Source organism: Quercus robur, chromosome 9 (genome assembly GCF_932294415.1).
Source record: "Quercus robur chromosome 9, dhQueRobu3.1, whole genome shotgun sequence".
In the NCBI taxonomy this organism is placed as follows: Eukaryota; Viridiplantae; Streptophyta; class Magnoliopsida; order Fagales; family Fagaceae; genus Quercus; species Quercus robur.
Window position 1 is genome coordinate 50,412,092 of NC_065542.1, and position 26,348 is coordinate 50,438,439.

At 35.1% G+C, this 26,348-nt stretch overlaps 1 protein-coding gene across 3 annotated transcripts; it reads left to right on the plus strand.

Annotated features, from left to right (window-relative positions):
• The first annotated feature begins 885 nt into the window (after nucleotides 1-885).
• On the plus strand, nucleotides 886-22,412 carry LOC126698918 (uncharacterized). 3 transcript variants are annotated; one of them, XM_050396434.1, is made up of 10 exons: nucleotides 886-1,071; nucleotides 1,207-1,288; nucleotides 3,005-3,084; nucleotides 3,975-4,077; nucleotides 4,199-4,355; nucleotides 5,624-5,752; nucleotides 6,732-6,818; nucleotides 8,647-8,691; nucleotides 9,262-9,423; nucleotides 21,825-22,412. In XM_050396434.1, the coding sequence occupies exons 1-9, from the start codon at nucleotides 966-968 to the stop codon at nucleotides 9,400-9,402; spliced, it is 930 nt and encodes a 309-aa protein (XP_050252391.1). In that variant the 5' UTR covers nucleotides 886-965; the 3' UTR covers nucleotides 9,403-9,423; nucleotides 21,825-22,412. The 3 variants fall into 3 exon arrangements, with proteins under 3 accessions (XP_050252391.1, XP_050252389.1, XP_050252388.1); XM_050396432.1 differs by lacking the exon at nucleotides 21,825-22,412 and adding an exon at nucleotides 9,601-9,958; XM_050396431.1 differs by lacking the exon at nucleotides 21,825-22,412 and having other exon boundaries at nucleotides 887-1,071; nucleotides 9,262-9,592.
• The last annotated feature ends 3,936 nt before the right edge of the window (nucleotides 22,413-26,348 follow it).

Below are 26,348 nucleotides of genomic sequence, written 5' to 3' on the forward strand. Positions count from 1 at the left end.
TGAAAGAGTGACCAACAATAAAATTACTAAATTTTATTACTTTTTTTTTTTTAATAAAGAACTAAAGTGTACTTGGACTACACACCACATCATATTTGTCATGTCAGTTATAAGTGTGGAACTCCTCCCTTCAAGGAACAAATTGCAACACTAAACTCTTGAAGAGGCAAGATTTAAAATGGTTATACCCATGGTTGGCTCTTGCTATAAGTGAGTTAAGCAATCACCTAAGACCACCAAATGTAAAAAGGCCCCTAAATTTTACCAATAAGGATATATCTTTACCTATAAATAAATATAAAGTAACTTTTTTATCAAAGAAAAAACATGAAAAAAAACTCTTCGTTGGATATGTGTTATAGACGGTGATTTTATCTGTGTAGAACTCATACTCTCTCAAATCCATAGGTGGCATTTGGTATATAGTAATGTTTTAGGATTCTTAAGAATGTTAAAAAATTATCACATTTAATTGCAAATCACACAAGAAAATTAGATGACAAGAATATCTCAATACCCTTTTTGTGGGAATGTAGATTCCATTAAAATAAAAAAGATAGATATCTACGTTCTTATGCAAGATAAAGTTATATTTTATATAAACTAACAATTTTACCCATTCTTCTAACAGTTAACCAATAGAAATAACTTTTTTATTATATAAAAACTATTATTATAAATTAACAGTTTAACTAATTATTTTTTGTATTATATATGTAATTTAAAAAAGGGTATATATTATAGTTTCATTTTTTTTTTTTTTTATTATATATGTTAGATCTTAATTTGGTTATCACCTTAAGCCCAGATGAATAGATAATTAGTATTAACACTAGGCTCAAGGCCTTTTAACATAATGTAATGGGCTATATGCAAGGCCTCTTTTATCTCTTCATAAGAATTTCGAACCGTACTCTGCTCTGCCCTGCTGTGAAAACGGAGAGGGAAAGAAAATTCGGCCAAAAATGGCACCGCAGCTATTAAAGCTTCCCATTGCCAGTATCTCACGCATACTTCATACCACTCCAAGCTTGTCTTTTCTTTCTCTTTCCAAATCTCCAAAGCTTTCTGGTACCCTCTTTACTCTCTCTATGTTCTTGTTTAGTTCGTTGTTCATTGAATCTTAATAATTTTAACAAACCCATTTCGTTTTATGTGGATTTGTGGTCTAATTATTGCTTTTTTTCTTTTTGAAAATGATTTTAGTGAGATGGGTCAAAGCCCAAATTCACAGTCCCTTTAGAAGCTATGCTGTTGCAAGTTCTGGAAAGCTTCAAGCACCAAAGAAGTAAGCTTTTCTAGCTCCAATAGCAGTTTGTTAACTTGTTACTGTTATTCAGTATTTTAAAATGTGAAATGGGTGATGTGCACAGACGATTTACAATAAGAAGTGTGTAAGAATCAATGCCGATTTGTATATGGTGTATGAATCTACTACTTCTGTACTGTTTGTATGCTAGGAAAATTGAAGGGAGAAGAGATGAAAGTTGAGGATTTCTTATGTTTTGACTGGACTAAGAAAAAAGCCTAATCTTGATTGGTTCTAGCTTCTTATTCACTATGTTGCTTAGATTTTGTATCGATTACTCTCTAGGCATTGGATGGAAGTTCTAGACTTTTCTCAAGTATAAGATTAGGATCAAGTTAGACTTGGTAATTATTTGCGATGTTACACCATTTCATAAATTTTTATTAGATTGAATAATTCCACTGTTAAATCACATATTTTCTTTGTTCTTAATATGCACGCCGAATTTCCTGTTAATTGGATTTTATTTACTATATAATCGTTATTTTAAAGTTAAAAATACTTGAAATTTAACATTTTTTATGATTAGATGGTAATTAATCTCTGATCATCTTGATATTCTGCAAGCATGAGTATAACAAGGCAATGTAATCCTAACATTGTTGATGGAGTGGTGTAACATTGCAAAGAGTTACCCTAGGTCTATATATATAACCACACATACATTTTTTATTTTGATTGATTAGACACACACATACATACTTATATATTGGTGAATTATGATGCTCTACCTATGACCTCACCCTCCTCACCATACTTTGTGGGTAGTGGTTAAGCTAGTTGATGATATGTGATAAAATCGCCTTAGTTTTTCCAATTAGATGTCAATAGAGTGGAATGGAGAAACACTAAAACAATTGTAGGCTTAGTGGTAGCCCAAAGTGGGAGTTTTCAATTTTGTGCACTGGGTAAAGGCATAGTTTGTACAAATGGAGGCAGTGGTGGTATTAGTTGTACTAGAGGAAATGCTTGTGATATTTTCAGAAGGAGTGGTACATAAAGTTTGTTGAGGGTCCATAACCAACCTCAAAAAATATGGGACTAAGGCTTGGTTTTTTGTTGATGACACATATGGTGGTGTTGGTTGTTAATGGTTGCAATGACCGATGATGGTGGAGGTGATGTAGTTGATGCTTATATGGTCACTTCCTAGCATAATTTTTCATAGTAGTGGCAGTCTCATCAGATTCATGGAGTAGGTGGTGGTGATGTCATCAGCAAAAAATACTTTATTTGAGTAAAAGAAGCTTTTCCCCCTTCCAGTTGTGAGAAAGACCTTTACTATCCATGCTATAATATCCTTTCAAAGAAATTTATGATTTGAAATGCTATCTAAAGATTTAAAAGGCTGGCTTAGTTAACATTAACTAATAATCAAAAATTACAATAGCAATTAAGCAAACACAAAAATTTTATTGAATTTTAAAATTATGTAAACATAGTAAGCAAGCTCATCCAAGTCCTTTAGAAACAAAATTAGAGCTGCTAAGATGAACCATTTTCTGTTAAGAAAAATTCCAGTATTATTGATTAAATATTTGGAGTAGCCATTTATTACTGATAATAGTCTCAAGACTAATTCAGAGAAGAAGATAAAGAAACTGACCTTGTTGCAAATAAATATTGACTATGAATCTTGAAACCTTTTTATCATTTTTCATATATCATATTTCATTATGCCATTGACATTTTCAGGAAAAGGAGGCTGGATGAAATATGTCTTGAAAGATTTCAGCAATACAGCCGAACCTTTATTCAATCATGGATCCTACAAGGTAAGTGACATTTTTTAATATTATAACATATTGTGATGCACTTTAGTGAATGAATATGATTACATGTAGGTTTATGAATATTTTGTGTGTTTTTTTAATAATGTATGTCAATATCTGTGACATTTGGATTTAGGCAATTGCTTGTTTATGAACCTTAGGGGTGGCAAAAACAAATAGCAAATGTTATGGTGGGAAATTGGTTAAAGTGATACCCTAACAAGTTGCTCACTAACTAACTGTAACTATGCATGTTTATCTTCAATTAAAAACAAGGCCATGCAGGTGATTAGGCCTGCTAGTAGTCTTGTGAACCGTCTTCAACTGTCAGTAATGACTGTTGGATTGACAACCGCATCAAATAAATTGTCCAGTTTTTTTTCAGTTTTTGGATCATCATCTGAAACTAAGAGCAGTTCTCCCCCATTCGTGTCCACCCATACATCCTCCTGCCACCTAGGGTAATAACAAGTAGAGATAAATTCATATGGTGTTTCCTTAACACCCATAGTTCTAGATTTAATATGGCCTTACCAATATCAACTGGTTATGTAATCAAGAAAAAAATTGAAATAAGGTTTTTCCCCATATATTTCCAAAATAAAACTGGGTGTAGTTCTAACTTTTAAACCAATGTGCATTTCCCACATAATTTAGTATTGCTTGGACCCTATACTAGTTTTATTGTGTTTGTGGGTATCTATCTTGCAAATTTCTAAAGAACATGCTATTATCTTGGCTGAAAATTTTGATTATGGATTGCATTGTAAAGTGTAGACTACCCCCCCCGCCCCGCCGCGGCCCCCCCCCCCCCCCCCCCCCCCCCCCCCCCCCCACACACACACACACACACATCAAATATCCTTCCTCTCTCTAACATGTTTCTGGTGTAGGAAAAGTGTCCGTTGATGGAAAGATAGTGAACAAAGCTGGAACACCTGTCTCTGAGAAGGCTGTTGTGCAAATAATGGCTGAAATTCCAAAATATGTATGTAGGTGATTACTCTCCTAAACCAATGCATCATGCATGCCTAATACAAAAAAAATTATATTACTGGTAGATTTGGTGAGGATATATATTAATTTAAGGTTTTTTTTTTTTTTTTTTTGGATATAGAGCAGGATATAAGCTGGAAGCTGCCATTGAACAGCTAGGCGTCAATGTTGCTGGTAAAGTAGCTCTTGATTCAGGGTTATCCACTGGAGGATTTACTGACTGCTTGCTTCAATATGGAGCATCATTTGTTTATGGGGTTGATGTAGGCTATGGGCAGGTGATGTGAAGTTCTAATTCTTTCTCTTTGCTTAGCGAATTTGTGCTAGACAGCATCTGGACGTGAAGTCCCATTCCTTTTTAGTTTTGGATGGTAATACAAAAGAAAAAAAAAATGTAAATGGTTGTCTCTAATTGAAGATGTGATGGGAAATATTTGATGGCAATTCTATGCTTATTATGATGCTGAATCTTTCTTGCTGTCATATTTTAGGCCTTTCTAATTAGCACTCTTTAATTGATGATTTTCGTAAGTTAGTTTTTTATAATTCAAAATATCAGTAAAATTTCCAAAATTGAGATGCCCATGAGTTACTTCCACTTCTAGAGTATTATTATATATATTTGCATACTAATTTTGTGAAGCTTGGTAAGTAGTTTAAATAGTTAGTTAACTAAAAAAGAAATTGTAAAGAAGGAACATCCTTATCTTGCCAAAATCTACTTAAAATTAGTAGGATTTTTGAAGGTGTTGGATGTCCTCAGCATGCTATTAATTAGTCTTTTTGGGATCTGTGTATGACTGAATTACTATTATATGCAATATAAGTTCCTCATCGGTTTTAGACCTTTTGAATTTCAGTTTGTAATTCTTTTGGAGTGTTTTGATACATTTTATGTATATTGAAACTATCTTCTCTTTTTAATAAAGATTCTTTTACTTACGTTAGGAAAAAAATCATCATAGCCTTTGTACATGAATTATCCCTAGAGCTTGATTTTGAGGCTCCTTGTGGATCTTGAGACTTGGCTACCAAAAGTTGATATTTTATTATTAGCCTTAGAGCTTGACTTTCAGGGCTTTTTGGGTCTTAGAATGTAACACTAAAAGTATTTTGTCATTTCATTATTCTAGAAATGGTTTGTTGAGAAACACTTGCCCAATCAAAGTTTGTAAGAGGGACCAAAGGGTTGAATTTGTTTTTGGGACTAAAATGTTTGATTTTCACATAAGAATACTAAATTAGCATTTTAGTTTTCCATCAGCAATCACATCCTCTAAAGGAAAATTTATATAGCCTCTGGTCTTAAATAATATATTTTTTTAAATTGCTTATTGTAGAAATTGAATAGAACTTATACTTAATATGTTGTTAGAGCAGCTTCTATTTTATTTTCATTTTTGTGCCAGATTTTTTTATTAGTGTAGATGCAATTTTTTGACATTTACCCAAAAATGATTAATATGATGATCCTCCCATGTCCACTTTTCTATAAGAACTGTTGATCATTAATGGCTCTATCGGTAATCACTGCTGACTTCTTTAGGTGGCTGACAAAATTCGTCGAGATGAACGTGTTTGTGTGATAGAAAGGACAAATCTAAGATACCTTTCTGAACTCCCCCAAAAGGTTGATTTGGTGACTTTGGATCTTTCATTCATCTCAATTCTCTTGGTAAGGTTTCAAATAGTGGTAGAAAATGTAGTGTTCTTATGTTTTAAAGAATTTATTGGCTGGTTGCTTTCAATCCATCCTTTTGAAGTATTAAGTGGTTGTGTGGTTATGAGGTTTCTTTTTTTTATCTTTTTTTTTTTTTTTTTTTTTTCCAATAAATAGTTTTTTTGATTCCAAGGGGAGATTTGAACTAGTATCCGCTTCATGAGGTGTGGTTCCCAGCCAATTATGCTACCCCTTGGGTTGACTATGATTCTTCTCCTTTTCCTTTCTCGGACTTTTTTCAATTCAAAGATTTTGAACTTTAGAGGCCTATTTTATTTAGAGCGTGTTTTGTTGAGAGTGATATTAGGAAGGATGAAAAAGAGAGGAGAGAGAGGAAGAAAAAAAAGTATATTCTCTTGTTTGCTAGGAGAGAAAAGAGAGGATGGAAAATGGGATGGGGTTATTATCTCCCCTAGCCCACAATTTTAATCCATTCAAATTGAGAGGAATGATGAGAGGAAAATATCTGGCTAATGTTAAAAAACTGCTTTTTATATAATAGGGATTTAAAAGTAAATAGTTACAAATCACTATCTCTTTCCTCTCATTTTCCTTTCCTAACAAACAAAGAAAGATACCCTAATTTTCCATTCTCCCATTTTTCAATCCTTCCTATCCTTTCCACCCTTTCACTTCTTCATCCTCCCTACTAAACAGGCCCTTAGGCATCAGAGATGTTCCACTTCTATACTTATTTACATGTATCACCCCTTCTCTTGATGCTTTAAATTATTACTACTTTCTTATACCCTTTTCCATAAAATAGAATGATATTTGAAAGAGATTGTACTAGTTATATGTATCACATACTAGTTTTGTTTTCCACCACACACGCACACACTCTGTTGACAATTGCATTTCTAATATTTTGGTTCTTTATTCATTTTCTCCTTGAAATTTTTAGATCTTTATATGTTATTTATATTTTGAGCAGGTCATGCCTGCTGTAATCAATGTGATGAAGGAAGAGGCAATCTTAGTTACCTTGGTTAAGCCTCAATTTGAAGCTCGAAGATCACAAGTAAGAAACTCTTATTGTCGTGTATATTTTAATCTTTCTGGTGGTCCCCCTACACAGGTCTCTATTCCCTGCAGTGATATGAAGCTAATTCAGAATAATGGTTCACATGGACATAGTTTTTACCGTTTTTCTGTCCTGCATTAGCACCCCATTCTAGTATAAGTACCAGGAGCTGTGTCAAATTTGATGAAACAGATCTTGCTTTGTGTTCAAATTCTTTAACAAAGGCAAAGATCTCTTTTTAGTGTTTCAGCTTGAGACTTAGCTGATTCTTGACATGCTTAACCTAAAGTATGAATTAGTGAAGAATTGTGCAAGTTTACACACTTAATTTTGTAACTGGTTGAGGGTTGTGATTGTGGGGAAAGCACATGGACATCACATTGCTAAATAGAATGCTATTCAGCATCAACATTGATTGTTTTTCCTTTTCCGTGAGTAAATTAATTGCAAGACGCCAAGCTGATGTTACCTGGCACAATAGTATGTGAGAGAAGTGTTCCGAGGAAAATTTTTTCTTTTAGGTAAAAATTACACAAACCTCCCTTGCGGTTTGAGGAAATGACACTCCACCTCAAACCTTAAGGGAAATCTCTGGCGGTTTGAGGAAATCAACACATTAGTCCTTCCCTTAATAACAGTAACAGAATATTCTAAAATTTGAAAAGATTCCCTTGACCAAACCCTAACCACAGTTTGGTGACAAGGAACAATATCTAACCAAATAGAATTTCAATGACCATGGTTAGGGTTTGGTCGAGGTAATCTTTTCACCATTTGGAATATTATTTTATTGTTTGTAACGGAAGGACTAATGTGCTTAATTTCCTCAAATCTCAAGAAAGGGGAGTGTCATTTCTATTAAGGTTTGGGGCGGAATGTCATTCCCTTAAACCTCATGGGAGGTATGTGTAATTTACACTTTCTTTTTATTAGTATGGTTTGAACTATATGAGGTAGAGTTACTGGAGATGATTTAGTCAAGTTCAGAGGAGAATGATTTTTGCATTGGTGAGAAAGAATGAGTTTATTCAAGTTGAGGAAAAAAAAATATTAGTGGAAGACCAAAAATAACATTAGCAGAAGTAGTAAAAAGGACATGTCAATTAATGAAGTAATAGAGAGTTTGACTTTGGATTGAATAGAATGGCATAAAAGAATACAAGTGGCTAACCTTGAATAATTTGTTGAGGATCAATAGCTTACCCTGAAAATTTGGGACTAAGGGTTGGTTATTGTGTTGATCATTTGAACTGAAGAGGAGATCTAATGGCTACCCGCTCTATTCCCACCTAAGCCATGGCCCAATGGCACCAAAAGCTCTAAATGTAATGAATTGGAAAAAATTTCTAAGAAGAGACATGAGAATCGAAAGTGAATCCAATTCACTCTCTGTACAGGAAGTAGTCCAGAACATAAACAGATTGATTAACGATCACAAACAGAGCATTACACTCATTCAGGAGTTGGACTATTGCATTTCATCATCACACCTCAAAACAATTAGAGGACAGCTGTCTCCTATTGTAGTAATAGGTTGTCCCACAATTGTATCTGTTTTGAACAAAGATACACTAAAAAGATATTTACATAGGCATATTGTAATCGATTAAAGAGAATTTATCCAAAAAAAGAATGTATCCATATATATATATAATGATTCGATAGTTGCAATAGGGGAAAGGAGATTTGAATCTTGGATCTTATATGTTTGTTTCTTTTAATGTTTTATATGGGTAGCATTTAATTGATAAAAGCAATGAAGTGTAATGTTTGATGCTAAGAAATCCCATTTATTTATGAATTTAAAATTTGAATTTCTTTGCAGGTAGGAAGTGGTGGGATCGTGAGAGATCCTATGGTTCATCAAGAGGTATGCATGTGTCCCTGTTTTGGTTGATAATTGACTTTCAGATTTTCTGATTTAGTCCTATGTCCAAAGAAAGGCTTTAATTTATCCTTAAAAAAAAAAAAAAAAAAAAAAAAAAAAAAAAAAAAAAAAAAACCTAAGGTTACCTTCTAGAGCCAAGCCAACTACTTGAATTGCTATGCATTAACACCTCAAGAGAGTCATCAAGACAAGTCCTGCAGCAAATTTTCTCTCAAGCATGAATTTGATAAGACTGATTTGTACCAGGATGAAACTTGATTTTGTGCAATATTTTAGATTCTTAATTTTATCAACCTTCCATACTTTTGTTGGTGGGAATTCCTTAAAGTTTTGTTAATTTCCCTTTATTTTTCTTGTACCTTAAGGTGCCATTTATTTGCTAAGAAATGAGATATAATAGGACTACTTTGGAACCTTTCTTATATTTTTATGTACAGAGTTTCCTTTCCTTTCTTTGTTCTTTTATTAGTAGTAAAACATAATTGGCATTAACTCTGAAAAACTTTTCTTTTTTTAAAAAAGCTAAGTTACTGATTGAGTTTGTTTATGCAGGTTCTTGAAAAAATTATAAAGGGTGTAGAGAATTTTGGATTCTGTAGCAATGGGTGGATAGAGTCACCATTGAAGGGTGCTGAGGGTAATACAGAATTTCTGGTTTACTTTAGCCGAACAGCTGAGAGAAACGCAAACTGATTTTGTATCTACAATCTCATGGTAATACAAATTTGTCCTTAAAAAGTATTTGCCCCATAAATTTCATGATCTGGCAATTTGGGTGACATGTTTCGATCACATTTCTCAAGTGATTGGACATGTGTTGTTTATTTATTTTAATTTGCGTTCCCAAGAGCTATCTAAAAAAGATTCTCAACTTTCATGTTTATTTTTCAGTTCCAAAGAATCATTGTGGAAGTAGTGCGGAGTTTCTCAGATTACTTAGGAAAGTTATCAAGATTGGCTCAATATAGTTAGGGTTAAGGCATTAACTTTAGAGGACATTTTTTTATAGGATGAAATGTATTTTTGGTCTCTCAAATTTGGGGTCTATTCGATTTTGGCCCCTCTCTTTAAGAGGGGGAAAAAAGAGAGTAATATATATGAGATGGGTTCAAGTTATACTTATAGAGTTACACTTTTTAAGTTGTAGATTCCTATAAGATCTAACGGTTAAAAGAAAACCTCGTTATTCATATCATCATTAAAGACTTACCTAATTAATAACATTCTCATTTTCACTCTCCCTTATTAATTATTCCTAACTTTTAGTACAAGAGAGAAAACAAACCCCTAAAACTATGCCTATCCCATCTTCTTTTGATGGCAATGACAGAGTTGAACCAAGTCATGCAATTTTACACCGTCACCTTACAAAAACCATCAAGTTTCTCCTCTGGATCTACCCTCTATGTTTTAATTTTCTCCAATCCATTTTTATGTCATTAATTATGTCAAAAACCCAAAACAATATTGGGAGAAAAGATTATGCAATCGACCAAAAAATTCTAAGAAAATCCAAAAACCTTTTAAAACCAGATGTATATATCCACCCACTCTTGTAATAGTAAAACAGAGTATTTCACGCTTGAAAAAAGATAAATAAATTGGAATAGTTCAACTACAATTCAAACTTAAATGAATATCTCTTATTCCATGACAAACTTCAAGAAAATATGAACTCAAATAGAACTCTTTCTTATATATATATATATATATATATATATATATATATATATATATTATCTCTTTCTTGGATTTGGTAAACCTATTGTAGATTTTCTCCAAATCAACTTTCGGTTCCTGAAACCTAGGTTTGGATGTACTGGCTTCCTTAACTAGGGTTTTGTGGAACTCACTAAGTCTCTGAGCTTTCTTGATTGGGTCTTGGATTTGTTCTATGAGATCTAAGAGCAGTTCTTCTTGCTTAGAAAGAACATTGATAGCCTTGTTTCTACAACAACTATCTTGGCATGCTATGACTTCATCTGGACCACTAGAGGTGCTAGTTGAAACTCTAGGAGAGGATGGGGGCTGGTAGACATGACATATTTCTCGATTGATAGAACTACTGGGGGACTCACTTTCTGTGTGGCCAAGTTCTAAAATCTTAGAGACATCTTCACTAATTAAGGAGTTGGTGGGGGATTTGCCCGGACATTCTTTCTTGAAATGTCCTTTCTTTCCACATTTAAAGCATTTTCCTTTTGCTCTAGGTTTGAGGTTTTCTATGGATTTGGGGTTCCCTTTTTTATAGAAATCATCATTCTTGAACTTTTGCTTTCTATATTGTTTGAAAACTGTTTTCTTCCTGTGGAAATCTTTAGAGGTTTCTTTTCCTCTGTATTTGGATATCCTTTTCTTAGGAGGGATTGGGGGTGTATCTCCAAGCTGGTCATCTAGCTGCTGTTTCTTCTTTTCATCTTCTGAGGAGGGTGTATGAGAACTGCTAGAGGATACGTGGGCTTCTAAGACATTTACCATAGGTGAAGGAGAGGCAGGTTTCTTTGCTTCGTGTGATGGATTCCTAACATTTGTTGGTTGGTTAGGTTTATCTGGAAGTTTGGTTTTGACACAAGACTTTTTATGCCATTTGAAATGTTTCTCAAAGTATTCAAAGAAAGGATAATCACTGGATACCTCTTTCATGAATAACTTCCATTTCTCCAAAACTTCTAGTTTCTGTTCTCTGGTATGGTTGGCTCTATAGGCTTCTCTCTTAACTCTGTTTCTTTCAGAATTAAAATCATTTTCAAGAGCGTCCATATCAGGGGTGAACTCTTTTGTTAACATTAAGAGCTGATAGTCATATTCAGTTTCCTGCTGAATAGGATTTCTCATATCAGTTCTTGATGGTGAAGGAGGCTTAAGACTGTCCTGACTAGTGCTGTCTTCTTCTTGATCAACAACTGAGTCTTGTTTGGCTGTGTAACAAGGGGTACTAACTTATGAGTGGTCTTTAACACCTTGAAACTGTGGACCTAAGTCTCTTCTAGATGTGGGAAAGGGAGTTCGTGTTCTAGACGAACTACATTGAGATGCAGGTCTATCTCTAAGGTGGATAGTTGGCTGCCTAAAGGGTTGGCGTAGATCTATGGATCTAAACCTTGGTTCCTGGTACAGATCTACTGAAGACCTGGGCCTAGGTTCATCATATTCTAAGGGTGACCTAAACCTAGATTGGTTAAAGTTTAGTCTAACCGTTCCATCGGCTAACTGCTGGATAAAATCTAGATCTGGATTTCTTACTGGGTTTTGGACTTGCAGAGGATAATTTTCATTCTCTATAGTCCAATGTGCAGGGAATGTGACTTCAGACCATTTCAGGGTTCTGGGTACCTGAACTGTGGATCTAACATCTGGAGTTTGGATAAGGGTGGTTTCACCGGCCTTTCTCTTATCCACTGCTTGGATGGACATGTTTGTCCTCATGCACTTATAATACACTCTGTATATAAGAGCAAGCTGTCTGGTGCCATGTAACACAAGGGTTCCATAGGTTTTGATGTTAAGGGTGAGGACCTTCAAGATGTGAGGGTCGTCAAGTGCAATAGTGAGGTTAGGGAAATAGTTAAAGTGAACTGGTCCGTTACTCAAACTGGATTCAATGGTGCCTAGAAGACTGTCATTAAATCTAATAAGACGAGTGTCTCTAAGGGCCATAAGGATTGAGTTGTTCAACCCTTCTCTGATCAATGGTTTTACTCCTACTTGGACAAGTCCTATGTGGAGGAATTTATGATCTTTTTCCCTGTGAGCTTTCACGGCTGTAGGGGATAACAAGTATCATGTTTCATACTCCTTGTTGATGTTATAGATTTGCTCTATAGTCCTAACATGGTAGTCTGTGGCCGATAGTAAGTGTTGTAAGTTACTGTAATTATTTTGAAAATAAATCAAGTTGGCCGGTTCAACCGCCATAGTTATCCATTATTTTGTGGTTATACATTACTTTGAAGTATGTTATCTCTAACAAACATTATTTTGTTTTACATCTATTTCTTGATAGCACTACCACTCCTATATGTTGCATTCTTCATCTACTATTTCATCTTAGTCAGTGTTTACTGTTCTTTCTTTTGGTGGTAGGCTGAGCCTCCTATTCATTATTTCTGTTTATTATCCTGTGATTAATTGTTCAAGCTAATCCTTTGCTTCCCAGTTATCTTCTTTTTCCTGTCTTTGTTTCTTACCAAAGATTTGTTGCAGATGTGTACTATTAAGAAGAGTCAGTCCGGTTTTGTGTCTACCTGTTGCCCAGTAGGTCTAAATACCAAAGTTGAGTTTTGAACCTGAGCCAAACAGTAATTCCCGTCAAGCTAGGAGAGCGCTAGGGTATGAGCGGAAAGGTTCGTATACATCAACATAGGGATGAGCGGCAGTGAGTAGTAACAGTATTCACAGAAGGCATCAGTATCTTTGTACAACTTGTTTCAGATCTAAGGTTAGATCCAGAAATTGGAAGATAAAGGTAGTCTAGGTTGTAATTGATTTCTTAAGCTTTTAATCCAGAATGATAAATAGGATGTTTAGAAGGAGTGACTCATCCACCAGCATTAGATCTAACAGTACATCTCTCCCTGAGATTCCATAAGAAGATGGAACAATCAACTCGGAGTCGTACCAGCTTTCAGATCTAGATCAGAAGTTAGGAGATTGGAACATACTCAAAGTTCCCACAACCTAGGTCTATAAGTCATCATCATGGTCCTTGAAAAAGTCTTTCAGAACAGACTACCATGTTAGGACTATAGAGCAAATCTACAGCATCAACAAGGAGTATGAAACATGCTACTTGTTATCCCCTGCAGCCGTGAAAGCTCACAGGGAAAGAGATCCTAAATTCCTCCACATAGGACTTGTCCAAGTAGGAGTAAAACCATTGATCAGAGAAGGGTTGAACAACTCAATCCTTATGGCCCTTAGAGACACTCGTCTTATTAGATTTAATGACAGTCTTCTAGGCACCATTGAATCCAGTTTGAGTAACGGACCAATTCACTTTGACTATTTCCCCAACCTTACTGTTGCACTTGACGACCCTCACATCTTAAAGGTCCTCACCCTTAACATCAAAACCCATGGAACCCTTGTGTTACATGGCACCAGATAGCTTGCTCTTATATATAGAGTGTATTATAAGTGCATGAGGACAAACATGTCCATCCAAGTAGTGGATAAGAGAAAGGCCGGTGAAACCACCCTTATCCAAACTCCAGATGTTAGATCCACAGTTCAGGTACCCAGAACCCTGAAATGGTTTGAAGTCACATTCCCTGCACATTGGACTATAGAGAATGAAAATTATCCTCTGCAAGTCCAAAACCCAGTAAGAAATCCAGATCTAGATTTTGTCCAGCAGTTAGCCGATAGAATGGTTAGACTAAGCTTTGACCAATCTAGGTTTAGGTCACCCTTAGAATATGATGAACCCAGGCCCAGGTCTTCAATAGATCTGTACCAGGAACCAAAGTCTAGATCCATAGATCTACGCCAACCCTTTAGGCAGCCAACTATCCACCTTAGTGATAGACCTGCATCTCAGTGTAGTTCGTCTAGAACACGAACTCCCTTTCCCACATCTAGAAGAGACTTAGGTCCACAGTTTCAAGGTGTTAAAGACCACTCACAGGTTAGTACCCCTTGTTACACAGCCAAACAAGACTCAGTTGTTGATCAAGAAGAAGACAACACTAATCAGGACATTCTTAAGCCTCCTTCACTATCAGGAACTGATATGAGAAATCCTATTCAGCAGGAAACTGAATATGACTATTAGCTCTTAATGTTAACAAAAGAGTTCACCCCTGATATGGACGCTCTTGAAAAGGATTTTAATTCTGAAAGAAATAGAGTTAAGAGAGAAGCCTATAGAGCCAACCATACTAGAGAACAGAAACTAGAAGTTTTGGAGAAATGAAAGTTATTCATGAAAGAGATATCCAATGATTATCCTTTCTTCGAATACTTTGAGAAAACAGGAATTTGGACTCCCACTTAGCTCAACTATAGTACTATTAAAAAAGAAATTTTATTTATAGTACTATGCATTTCAAAATTTCAAAGTGATCTTTTGAATCAAAAGTTTTTGATACGAATTGATTGTAAATCTGCAAAACATGTTTTAGAAAAAGATGTTCAAAACATTGCATCAAAACAGATTTTTGCACGTTGGCAAGCCATTCTTTCAGTTTTTGATTTTGACATAGAATTCATAGCCGGAACTCAGAATAGTATCCCTGACTTCCTAACCAGTGAATTTTTGCAGAATCCAGGTCAAAATGTCCGGGAAGAAACCCGTACAACCCCAACCCCCCAAGTTGCCTAAACAGCAAACCACTAGGAGTACCAGTCAGGCACAAAACCCTGGCCCTTTAGTACCCTTTTCTAGTTCACCAAAAACTTTACCTGTGTCACCATCCATTGTTGCCAATCGTTATTTGGTCTCCACAATCCCGAAACCAAATTACTAAAGGCCCCAAGGACAACACAGTTATAGTTCTGCTTTAGCCACACTATCTTCCAAAGCAACTTCTCCATATACAGTTGAAGAGCCCTTTGGCCCAATTGTGCCTAAGCAACCTTCTTTTACCCTTCCTCCTAGAACAGGAAGAGCCTCTTACATCAAGAAACCTTTTGTCCAACACATTTCTTATATTGAGCCACATTTAGCTCATATAACAGAACCGTTGGCATTAGCAATGGAAGTATTGCCCCATGAATGGCATTTCCTTCCCAAAAGCCTAGAGAAGAACATCAAATTCTATAAAGGCATTCTCATTCAAGAAAAGTTTGCCAAAATAGAAGACATCAGAGACCGGAATAACCCTTCAAAGGTTTTGTATCATAAGTTCATAATTTAGAGTTTTGTAAGCTGCAAAGATTGGGGACATCCCTCCTCACTCAGAACACTTACCGTACTCAAGGGATCAGAACTCCTGTATAATTATTATGACTATATGGATGCTTTTGAAAATGTGTTATTCTTCCAGAATGAGAACTATGATCACTCATGGTTCATCCAGTTTGATAGGAAATTCAAAGGCCAGATACCCTTGTGGTTTCTCAAGTGGTGGGAAATGTTTGGATCAATCCCTCAGAACTTTCCAGAACCTCAACAGGATGCACTGAGGTATTTCGGCTCCAGATTTCAGGTAGAAAAGCATTCTTCTCAATTTCCAGCCATCTTGCATATGACAGTACAATACAAGATCCATTGGATTAGCATGTGGAATTATGCTATCAATCAAAATCTGCTCGATAGGGAATTCTTTGTAAAATGGTGGGATAAATTCAGGCCTACTGACATTATCTCCAAGTTACATAATGACTTTCCTCTTCCAGTACAGAAACCTATAGCTCATTGCACAAGATCACAGTCAAGTCTAGACTCCGTCCAGATCTCCAGAAAATCTAGTAAAGAACTCAAAGATCTTGCCCAACAGCTACTCCTCCAATCACAACAGTTAGAGTTAGAAGAAAAGAACTGTCCTGCCTCTTCAGAAGCCTCATGCAGTCGTGCTCCAATTAACCCATTCCAGGACTCTTAGGATCCTTATGATGGTTATAACTTGGACAGCGATTAAGGCATTTCCAGAAAGAAGCTCCCGGACGCTCCAGAACAGCTCCAGAAGCCCCAAAATAGCTCAAGAACCACCTTTGCAAATCCGGTTACTATTCCAGGAACAGTACCCGCACTAGCAAAGTTGCTGACAGAATACTATTCACTGCACAGTCCAGAACACTATGCAGAGTTACTGCTTAAGAAAAGTAAGGGGACAAAACATTGTTCATAAACAGTGACCAGTTACTGTTCACTCTACAGTGCCCTGACAGAATCATTGAAGTTACTATTTACTTTCGGCTGAAAAGATATTCACCTAAAGGTAAAAGCATTTCACCTTCCATGATTTCTGTAGTCTCCTGATCTGATCCAAGGCTCCCTCCAGCTATAAAAGGAACCCTTCGCTTCAGTCTTCAGCAGGCTTAATACTCCTCACGAGGTTCAGTTTGTAGGCTTAGTTCCACTCTACCTTAGAGCTTCAGTCTTACTTTGTATCTAGAAATACTTTGTAAACCTAAATGGCTCTCTTCTCTTCTCCCCTAGTTTACACTTGTATTCGAACTACATTTGTAACCTATTTATCCTTCCGCCATTTGGTATCAAGTTGGCCGGTTCAACCGCCATAGTTATCCATTATTTTGTGGTTATACATTACTTTGAAATATGTTATCTCTAACAAACATTATTTTGTTTTACATCTATTTCTTGATAGCACTACCACTCCCATATGTTGCATTCTTCATCTTCTATTTCATCTTAGTCAGTGTTTACTGTTCTTTCTTTTGGTGGTAGGCTAAGCCTCCCGTTCATTCTTTCTGTTTATTATCCTATGATTAATTGTTCAAGCTAATCCTTTGCTTCCCAATTATCTTCTTTTTCCTGTCTTTGTTTCTTACCAAAGATTTGTTGCAGATGTGTACTATTGAGAAGAGTCAGTCCGGTTCTGTGTCTACTTGTTGCCCAGTAGGTCTAAATACTAGAGTTGAGTTTTGAACCTGAGCCAAACAGTAATTCCCGTCATATATATATATATTTTGGACCGTCTCACTCCTTTCGCTACAAAAAGGTAACACAGTGCAACCCTCTTTGTCCTCTAAGACTCTAACTATAGATATAAAGCTAGAAGAACTACATATATTGTATGTACTGTGCTGTGTCCCAAAGCCTCGTATCTAGATTATTGTTACCAGCCAAGTAGTTTCAGTGGATCTGCTAAGAAGATTGCTTCCAAGAGTTTATTTCAATAAAGGACTCCTTCAGAAATTAGATTGCTTTTCTATCTTTTGTTATTGGATTTTTTTTATTATCATTTAGAAGGATAGGTGTTATAGTTATCTAATTTAGCCAATGTTTATGCTAAGGGAGAATAGCTGGGTTGTTATTTTATTTATTTATTTTTGAAAATGAACTGCGTTGTTTCTTGGAATGTATTTAAAGTGAGTAATGAGAAATAAGAGGGAGCAAAGAAATATTACATAGGATATTCGATCTCTAGCACCTCTTGTTACTGAAGCAGTGCCATCCATTCTACAAGGTTGAGCACTAGCATCCGAGGATGCAAAAAAAAAAACCTATCATCCGAGGATGCAAAAAAAAAAAAACCTATTTTGCATTCTCAAACACTACTTTATTTATTTTACAAACTTATTTTATAACTTGCCCTACATCTCAGTTTTTATTTTTACATACAACCCAATAAAATAATATAAACTACCTAATAAAATAATAAAAAATATTATTATCTCTCTCTTTCCTCCCACTATCTTTTTCTCTTCACACACAACCACAAGATTAAATATTATTTTTTCTCCAAAAAAAAAAAGATTAAATATTATTTTTTTTATTACAACCTATGAATAGTAAGGTTGCATATTCATAGGTTGCAAATTTTTTTAGGTATACAAACCCGGATGGAGTGAGTTTTTACTCTCTTGGGTTGTAAAATAGCAATTGGGGGGCAGTGGCGACTCCAGGAATTTTGCCCAGCATGTTCCTATTTCAGTTTGAAAAAATTTCAGGTCATTTCGGTCTATTTCAAGTGTTTTGGGATGTTTCGGTAAATACCGGCCGAAATTTAAGATTTGGCTGGCATGAAGCTTGTGCTTAAAAAAAAAAAAGTTCTTAAAACCAAAACAAATTTGCATTCTGTACACCGAAAAACCTCAAAAGGAAAAAAAAAATGAAAAGAAAAGAAATGAACAAATGTAACCGTACAATAAACTATAAGTTCATTTGAAATATTAATAAAATTATTAATTATTGTTGTTTAGTTGTTTCATTAATTTGTTTATCTTTTATAAACTATAATTATAAAATTTGTTGTTTCATGAATTATAAAATTATTAATTGTTATTTAGCCTAACATAATTTAATTTATTTGTCTTTTATAATGTATTGGTTAATTTAATTATACAACTTTAATTATTGTTGTTTAGCGTAACAATAAATTATATTGCTTTAATTTGTTTGTCATTAATTATACTGCTTTAATTTGTTATATTGTTTAGTCTCTTGTACACATTACACATTTCATGTGTAGCACAATAATTAAAGTAGTGTAATGTGCAGCACATTACACTGTTTTAATTATTGTTTACCCAGCCCCAACCCATTAGCCCATCTACTCCTCCCACTCAACAAACAAGCACAAGCCTAATGCCCCAATCACAATAACCTGCCAATCAGAAAATTTCACAATCACAATACACAGTACATATTTCTCAAAAAAAAAAAAAAAAAAAAACAATACACAGTAGACATTATACTAAGAGACAACCAATATTTCACCAACAACAGCACCAAAACCAACACCAACAGATAAAATACAGCCAAATTCAAAAAAACAAAAAACAGATAAAAAGCAAAATATAAATAGAGGTAATTCGGCCAGCCAATCAGAGAATTCAAAAGAGAGAGAGATACTAAGTAAAGTTAGATATTAAAGAATAAAGAGAGAGAACCATTCAATGAGAACCATTCATTACTTTCATTTCATTTTTTCATTTTAGTGAGATAAAGAGAGAGAGAGAGACTGAGAGACTGAGAGAGATTCAGAGAGAAATACCTTGAGGGAAGGAGCACTGAGCGGCGAGCGACGAGCACCGAGTTGCGAGCGGCGAGCTGCGAGCACCGAGCACCGAAGCAGAGCGATCTGCGATCTGCGATGAGGGGCGAGCGAGCGACGGCGACGACGAGCGATCTACGGCTACGGCGACGTGACCTGTGATCGATCTACGGTGATGGCGTCAATGTGACCGTGGGTTTGGTTTTGGACCTTTGGTTTGCTCTGTATTGGGGTTTTTTTTTTTTTTTTTTTTTTTGATAAACACTAAAACATCTCCTCTGTATTGGAGTTTGTTTTGCTTCTGCTCTTTATAGACTGACTGTATTGGGGCTTGGTTTTCTCTGCCAGCGACGTGACCGTGGGTAAGGGTTTAATTTCTGATTCTCTGCATTGGTTTTTTTTTTTTTTTTTTTGAGAATCCATGGGTGGGTTTGCTACCTCTGTAATCTATTGGGCTTGCCGTGGGCTTGGCTCGGTTACAAATTTTTTTTTTTTTTTTTTCCAGATTTTAGTTCAATTTTTTTTGGGTTTTTTTTTTTTTTTTTTTTTTTTGCTTGAAAGTAGAACAGATAAATTTTTTTTTTTATTAATTTGAGGACGTTTCTAATTTTGTGACTGAGGGTGTTCCTAATTTTGTGATCAGGGTGTTCCTAATACAGTTTAAATATAAATTTTTTTTTTTAATAATTTTTTTTAGTTCAGGGTGTTCCTGGGAACACCCTAAGTTGTACGTGGCGCCGCCACTGTTGGGGGGTGTAAACACCCCCCAATGCTAGTGCTCTTAAGGAGCTAGATTTGCTGCCAATGGGGAGGGTCAGGTACTAGATCGAGAGAGAGAGAGAGTCACATGATAAAAAGAGTAAGAGAGAGAAAGAGAGAGCATTTATTGAGCCTATTGGCAAATACAAGGTAAAACATTAATGATTTTTAGAATATTAATGATATGATAATAGTTTTTTTTTTTTCTAACCATTAGATTTGTAAGGAGTCTACTTTTATATAGAGTTATACAAGTTCTAACTTGAACCCATCTCTATATGTGTGTGTGTATATATATATATTTAATTTGATGTCCATAGTATTTTCTATAAGAAATATTTACAAATAGAATAAAATATTATCTATGATATAATGTAATTAAAAAATAAATAAAATAAACAATTTTTTGATAAATTTTAAAACGTAGATTTCGTTCTAGTTACAAAACTAGTACATTGAGGTTATTAGCAACAAAATAGAGTACAAAGGGAAAGATACCAAAACACGGGACAGGATAACTGGATAACCTCCCAGTTATTAGTTATTATTACACTCAAACTAAGCTTACAGAGAAGCTAAACAAAGCAAGCCAAAGCATCACAGGCAGCGCAACTGTAAACAAACCGCACACCCCTCCCATCAAAGTTTATTACAAAGTAAACTAAACAGCCAAGCAATCAAAAGCAAACCAAAGTAGTGCATGGCACTAAGAAGTAAGAAGTTTATTTCAGGATGCCATTTAGATCAGATGGAATCATTCTGGTCAGTGAGGCTAATCTCATTAATTGGTAATTTTCGTGTCAGGGGTATGCCGTTAAGACCTTGACAATGACCGCCACTGCAAGGCTAGCCAAATTTGGTCAAACACTCGCTAAAACAACGAATGAGTGTCAAGAAGAGGATCAGGAGAGTAACCACTTTGAAAGCCAGCAGCCACTTGCTGTCACTGTAACAAAAAAAAAAGTATATATGTCAATTATTATTAAATAAAACATAAATAATTGAACTGTGGCCATTTTTACCCATTAAAAAAAAAAAAAAAAAAATTGTAAGAACCAGGAGGAGGCTGTGGGGGTGGGGGTGGGGGTGGAGGATTAGTAAAAGTGTGAGGCATGGTGATGATTTTCTAGGAATAAAGCTTTCGTTTCTTGATCATGGGTAGTGGAGCTTTCTACTTATAAACTAACTAGCTAGGTGTCAAGTATGAAGGAGCCAAGAAGGTTCGTGCAGGGAAATTAAGTTTTGGAGCAGTGTTACCCCTTTTCGGGAATTCCCAAGAATTGCACTTGTTTTTTCAGGGGAATGAGCTGAGAAGATTCGAGGTGGATATAACTATTTTTTGAGAGATGACTTTGTTTTGTTTTGCGGCCATTCTTCATTCTTGTGGTTGGTCGAAGGAAAGTGGAAACAAATTTAAACGAAGACCAATGACCTTGTACAGTCAGAAAATCATAACCACAAAAAGATTTCTTTGCTGGATTTAAAATGTTAAAATAAATTACTACACAGAGAGTTTAATTACTTACTACCCACGTCAAACAAATGGGGAAAATGTCAATTTATATTACCAGATCATCTAATTTGTATATGTCAGTGGATTTAGTTGTAACTCGTGCAGTGCACGTGAGTAATTAATCAGTTGTAATGATCCTGTAGGTTAGCTTATCTAACTATATTATTAGTTCAACAACACAAACTACATTGATTGATGAATCTCATCCTTTGTATTTGCAGTTGCACCATGAAGAAAGCCTAAGTGCTGTGTTGGTGTCACAGACTCTCATAGGAGAGGATTACCCAACTTGGGCACCTTTGCGAAAATCATGTGAGGGTTTGTTGATGACACTCTGTCTCTCACTGCATCAATTGTGAAATCCCCTTCTAATTCTAAGGTGCAAGCTTGGACACTCTGCAACAGTATATTTGCTTTCTAGATTCACAATTCAGTTTCACCAAAGATTGCTACAAGTTTGATCTGTTGCAATAGCGCGTTAGAGGTTTGAAATGATCCCAAAATGAGATTTTCCCAAGGAAATGGATCAATGGAATTCCAATTGTAGAATGATCTTGCAAGCATTTCTAACTGTGAACTTTCTATTACTACTGATTACTTTACTCAGGTTCTGTTGGGATGAAATTCAGAATTTTGAAGCTTTCCCTTGTTCTTGTACATGTGATATCAATGAGAAATTGACTAAGCATCAACTTCAAGAATTTGTTATGCAATTCTTGATGGGGTTAAATAAGTCTTATGCCCAAATTTGAGGTCAAGTATGTTAATGGATCCTCTCCCACATATTATTAAAGTTTATTCTTTGCTGATTGTGAAAGATTGCATCCCAACCCATTTATTCAAGTTGGGCAAAGCCTGCATGAATGAGTGGAGTCACATTGATGCCTCTCAAAATGACAGTTCAACTGATTATATTTGTCACCTTAGATAGAGGGTTTATAATTACAATTAAGTCGTCATTTATTTAAATATTGGAAAAATAAGAAAACCATAATAAAATAATATAATTTTAATGAATAATTTAAATATTGCATCAATTAGAAAATTACATGGTCTTGGTGTTGATCGTATTTGTCCACCCTTGATTTGCGAGTAAAATTCCAATTTAAGCCTATAATTTTGACCCTAGGATCAAGGGAATACTAAATTTAATGCAAATTGTGCCCATTGGATGCTGGAATCACCAATTTATGTGTCAAGAGTTGAAATGACCAAAAATACCCTTTGTTGATCAAACTTTGATCAAGTTAACCAATGGGCATATGAAGTCAAAAAATCATCTAAACTCCAAAATCCATTGTTTTACATTAAAATTATAATTTTTAATCACTTTTCCCATGTTTAACCAAGTTTAATCGTGGTCAACCTGAATTTGACATTTATTTGATGAAAAATTCAACCATTCGATTGAGATAAATTCTAGCCCATATCAAAGATAACATAATTCCCTTTTAAATGACTTATCACATGTCTATATCAAACTTATAATAAGCAAGATAATTACAAAAATAATAAAATTGTGCTTAACACTTGGCCAATTTTTAGAGTAAGTATACAAAACTTGATCTAGACTGAATTGTAATCAAATAACCATCAATTCCCAATATAAAGAGGTGTTGGAAATATCTTATTACAAACTTCAAATAGTTATGGTTGGATTGCAAACTTCCACTTAAATCAAAATAAATTTACAAAGCGAATACTTTAGAAAGTAAACATAATGATCTTTCCATCGACGCCTCATTTGAATCAAATGGAGGTTGGAAAGGCCAGAAAGCAATGTAATAATGTTGCAAAAATATGAAAAATCTTACGAGACTCACAAGAATCAAGCTGAGGTGCCCTCTTTACACTCAGATCAAAAATTTTGATACGTAATTAAAGAGGAAGTGATTATCGATCTACATCCCATAGAAAATAAAATCTCAAGACCACTTTCGAATTGTGAGATATCGCATGTACAAAATATACAAGAATCAACTTCGGAGCCTCTTTCCATTTGGACTAGCCTACTTTTGGGGCCAATAGCTTTTTACAAAGTACACCAAATGAAATAAAGTTGGATCTCTTTTGGAAAGTACATTGTAAGAGCTTTCCAATAATAGCAAGAACATCGCAAACGGAGTTCGATAAGGCCTCTAACTGAGTGCACAAAGTTTAGTATCTTGAAACTATGAAAACTGGGTAGGGATATGTGAGAGACCGTGCCCCCAACCCAAACCTTTCAAATAAAGGTTTTTGGCACTTGTCCCATGAGAATGGGATGGAGTCGTGTTGGTTGTCTCTCAAGAGATAGTGGGGGATCCTATTGTTATTATCATCCCTCCTAGATCAAGGGTTGTACGTTGGAGTTGCCACTTATTTTAATAAAGAAAATAAGAAATTAAGAGAATTGAAAAGATACATCATTTAGTGATGATTTGAAATTGAAATTATACATCTCTTTGATAACAACTAAAAATTACATTACTTTGGTCCCAGATACAATCTACAATAAAGGTAAAACGCTTTGAATCCTAGCTACAATTTAAAAAGAGAAGATTAAAAGGGTAAGTCTAATCTACTAACCATCGATCTAAGTTCGGAGCTTAGGTTATAGCCTTACAAGATTGAGAAGTCGTTAGACACCCAACTTGCCTAGTAAAACTAGTTTTCTAGACTGTGGTAGCCATTAATTATATCACATCATTCAAACAATTTATATCATCAAAAACATGTGATTGCAGAGATTGAAACAAACATTGATAAGGATGGTGGAAATATGTGTGGTGTGTGACAAACCCTAATCTAAGAACATATGAACATGTTATTTAGATTGACAAACTCTAATTCTAAGAGCATGTGAACATGTTATTGAAATTGGCAAACACTAATTCTAAGTGCATGTGAACATGTTATTGAAATTGAAAAACCCTAATTTTAAGATCATCACCATCCTAGATCTAACATGCTAACAAACAAGAACATGTAAAAAACCTAGAAACTAAATATGCTTCAATCTAAAAGGCTAAGGCATAAAAGTAAAAAGGAGGTTTAGAAATCTTACCTACATGCATAACATTCCAAGCACTCCAAACTAAGCAGTACCTCAAGAGAGAGGAATAAATCTAAAATTTCCGAAGATTTTGAGAGACTCGTTATGTTTTTTTCCCTTTCTTTTGAACTGATGGTGGAGGGGTATTTATACTAGGAGTGGGGGAGCTAGTGTGATGTCTCTAGGTAATGTGGGACTCAGAAAAATTAGATTTTCTAAGCAAAAAATGTAGGAATCAAGAATCAATGTCAACTTGTGTGGGGAGCAAGCTGAACTGAAAAGGGAAGAAAAGATGGAGGTTCTGACCCAAGTGTAGATTAGCACTTGGTTCTAGATCCTCCATATCTTTTATTTTATTTTATTTTGTCTTTTTTTTGTTTTCAATTTCGACTTGCTCTCCTCAATTTTTGACTTCTTTTATGATTTTTTTTTTTTGTCCTCAAGGCCAACAAATTAATTTCAAATAAGTTTAATAAATTAATTAATTGTCTAATTAATCAATTTCTGACTATTTTGTTAGGAATCAGTAAATGCTTTGAGTTTGGATTAAATTAGATGCATGCAACCTTACCACAAATCATATCCTTAGCTAATAGAAATATGACACATCATTTAACTTAAATTGGACTAAAAATAGCCAATTAGAATTAAGAGATTATAATCCCCTATGGTTGGGACCGGTTTCATGCAGGTGCACTTTGTCGTTGAAACTTGTTTATTTGATATCTTTTAATCCAGTGGTCCGATTAATACTCATGAACTATCATTTTGATCTTTATGACCTCAAGATTTGTTTTATGAAAAGTATTTGGAGATCAAGCGGTCAAAATTATAGTCTTGCATTGGAGATTTGCTTTGATGATGTGTAATGCAATGCAAATGAGGTTAAATGGAAGGAGCAAAATCGGGTGTCTATAGGATGGCACGAGAAGTTGCCAAAAAGTGGGGAAACAAGTTTGTGAGGGATGGTCATAATAAGGTCTACAAGTCATTTTCGGATGTAATTGAAACCAAAGAGGGAAGATTTTATGTGATTGTGCTTGGCAAACAGGTGGATTATTTGGGTCACTCTGTCATTTCGTGGGTTCCTCCCTTTCATTACATCAATGTGGATTGCCTCGCAAAATAGCAATAGAAATTTTCAAGCTATTTTGTAATATGTGGTCTAAGTAGACAACATGATGCTTCGAACTAGAAACCAAGAATATCTAAAGAACTATAAATAAAAGCATGTTTTAATCTAAAAAACAAGGGCATAAATAAAGAGAAAGGTCTAGAAACCTTACCTACATGCAGCAACACTCCTAAGCACTCTAAGCAGGAAAGCTTCTCTAGAGTGAGTACATAGGAGGTTGATAGCTTGAGACTAGGAGGTCCAAACTATCCCTTCTAGTGAATTGAGATAGTGATGTCCAAGATACCTTCCAACTACTAACTTGAGAGAGAGAGAGAGAGAGAGAGAGAGAGAGAGAGAGAGAGAGAGAGAGAGAGAGAGAGAGAGAGAGAGAGAGAGAGAGACTTAAGGAAAAATAGGTTTTTTGAAAGGAAAAATAGGTTTTTTGAAAGAAAAATCGTAGGATCAAAGTCAAGTTGAGTGGGGAGAAAGCTGGAGAAAAAATGGAAGATTTTTGAAGATTATGGTCCAAGTGCAGATTGGCACTTAGTCCAGATTCTCTATATTCTTTTCATTTGTCGGTTCCATATGTTTCTG

Bases quoted from the DNA above. Each gene is read 5' to 3' on its own strand.
- LOC126698918 (XM_050396434.1), top strand. From the start codon at position 966: ATGGCACCGCAGCTATTAAAGCTTCCCATTGCCAGTATCTCACGCATA. The intron at 4,078-4,198 runs GTGATTACTCTC...TTTTGGATATAG, and splicing joins ATTCCAAAATATGTATGTAG to AGCAGGATATAAGCTGGAAG. The intron at 5,753-6,731 runs GTAAGGTTTCAA...TATTTTGAGCAG, and splicing joins CATTCATCTCAATTCTCTTG to GTCATGCCTGCTGTAATCAA.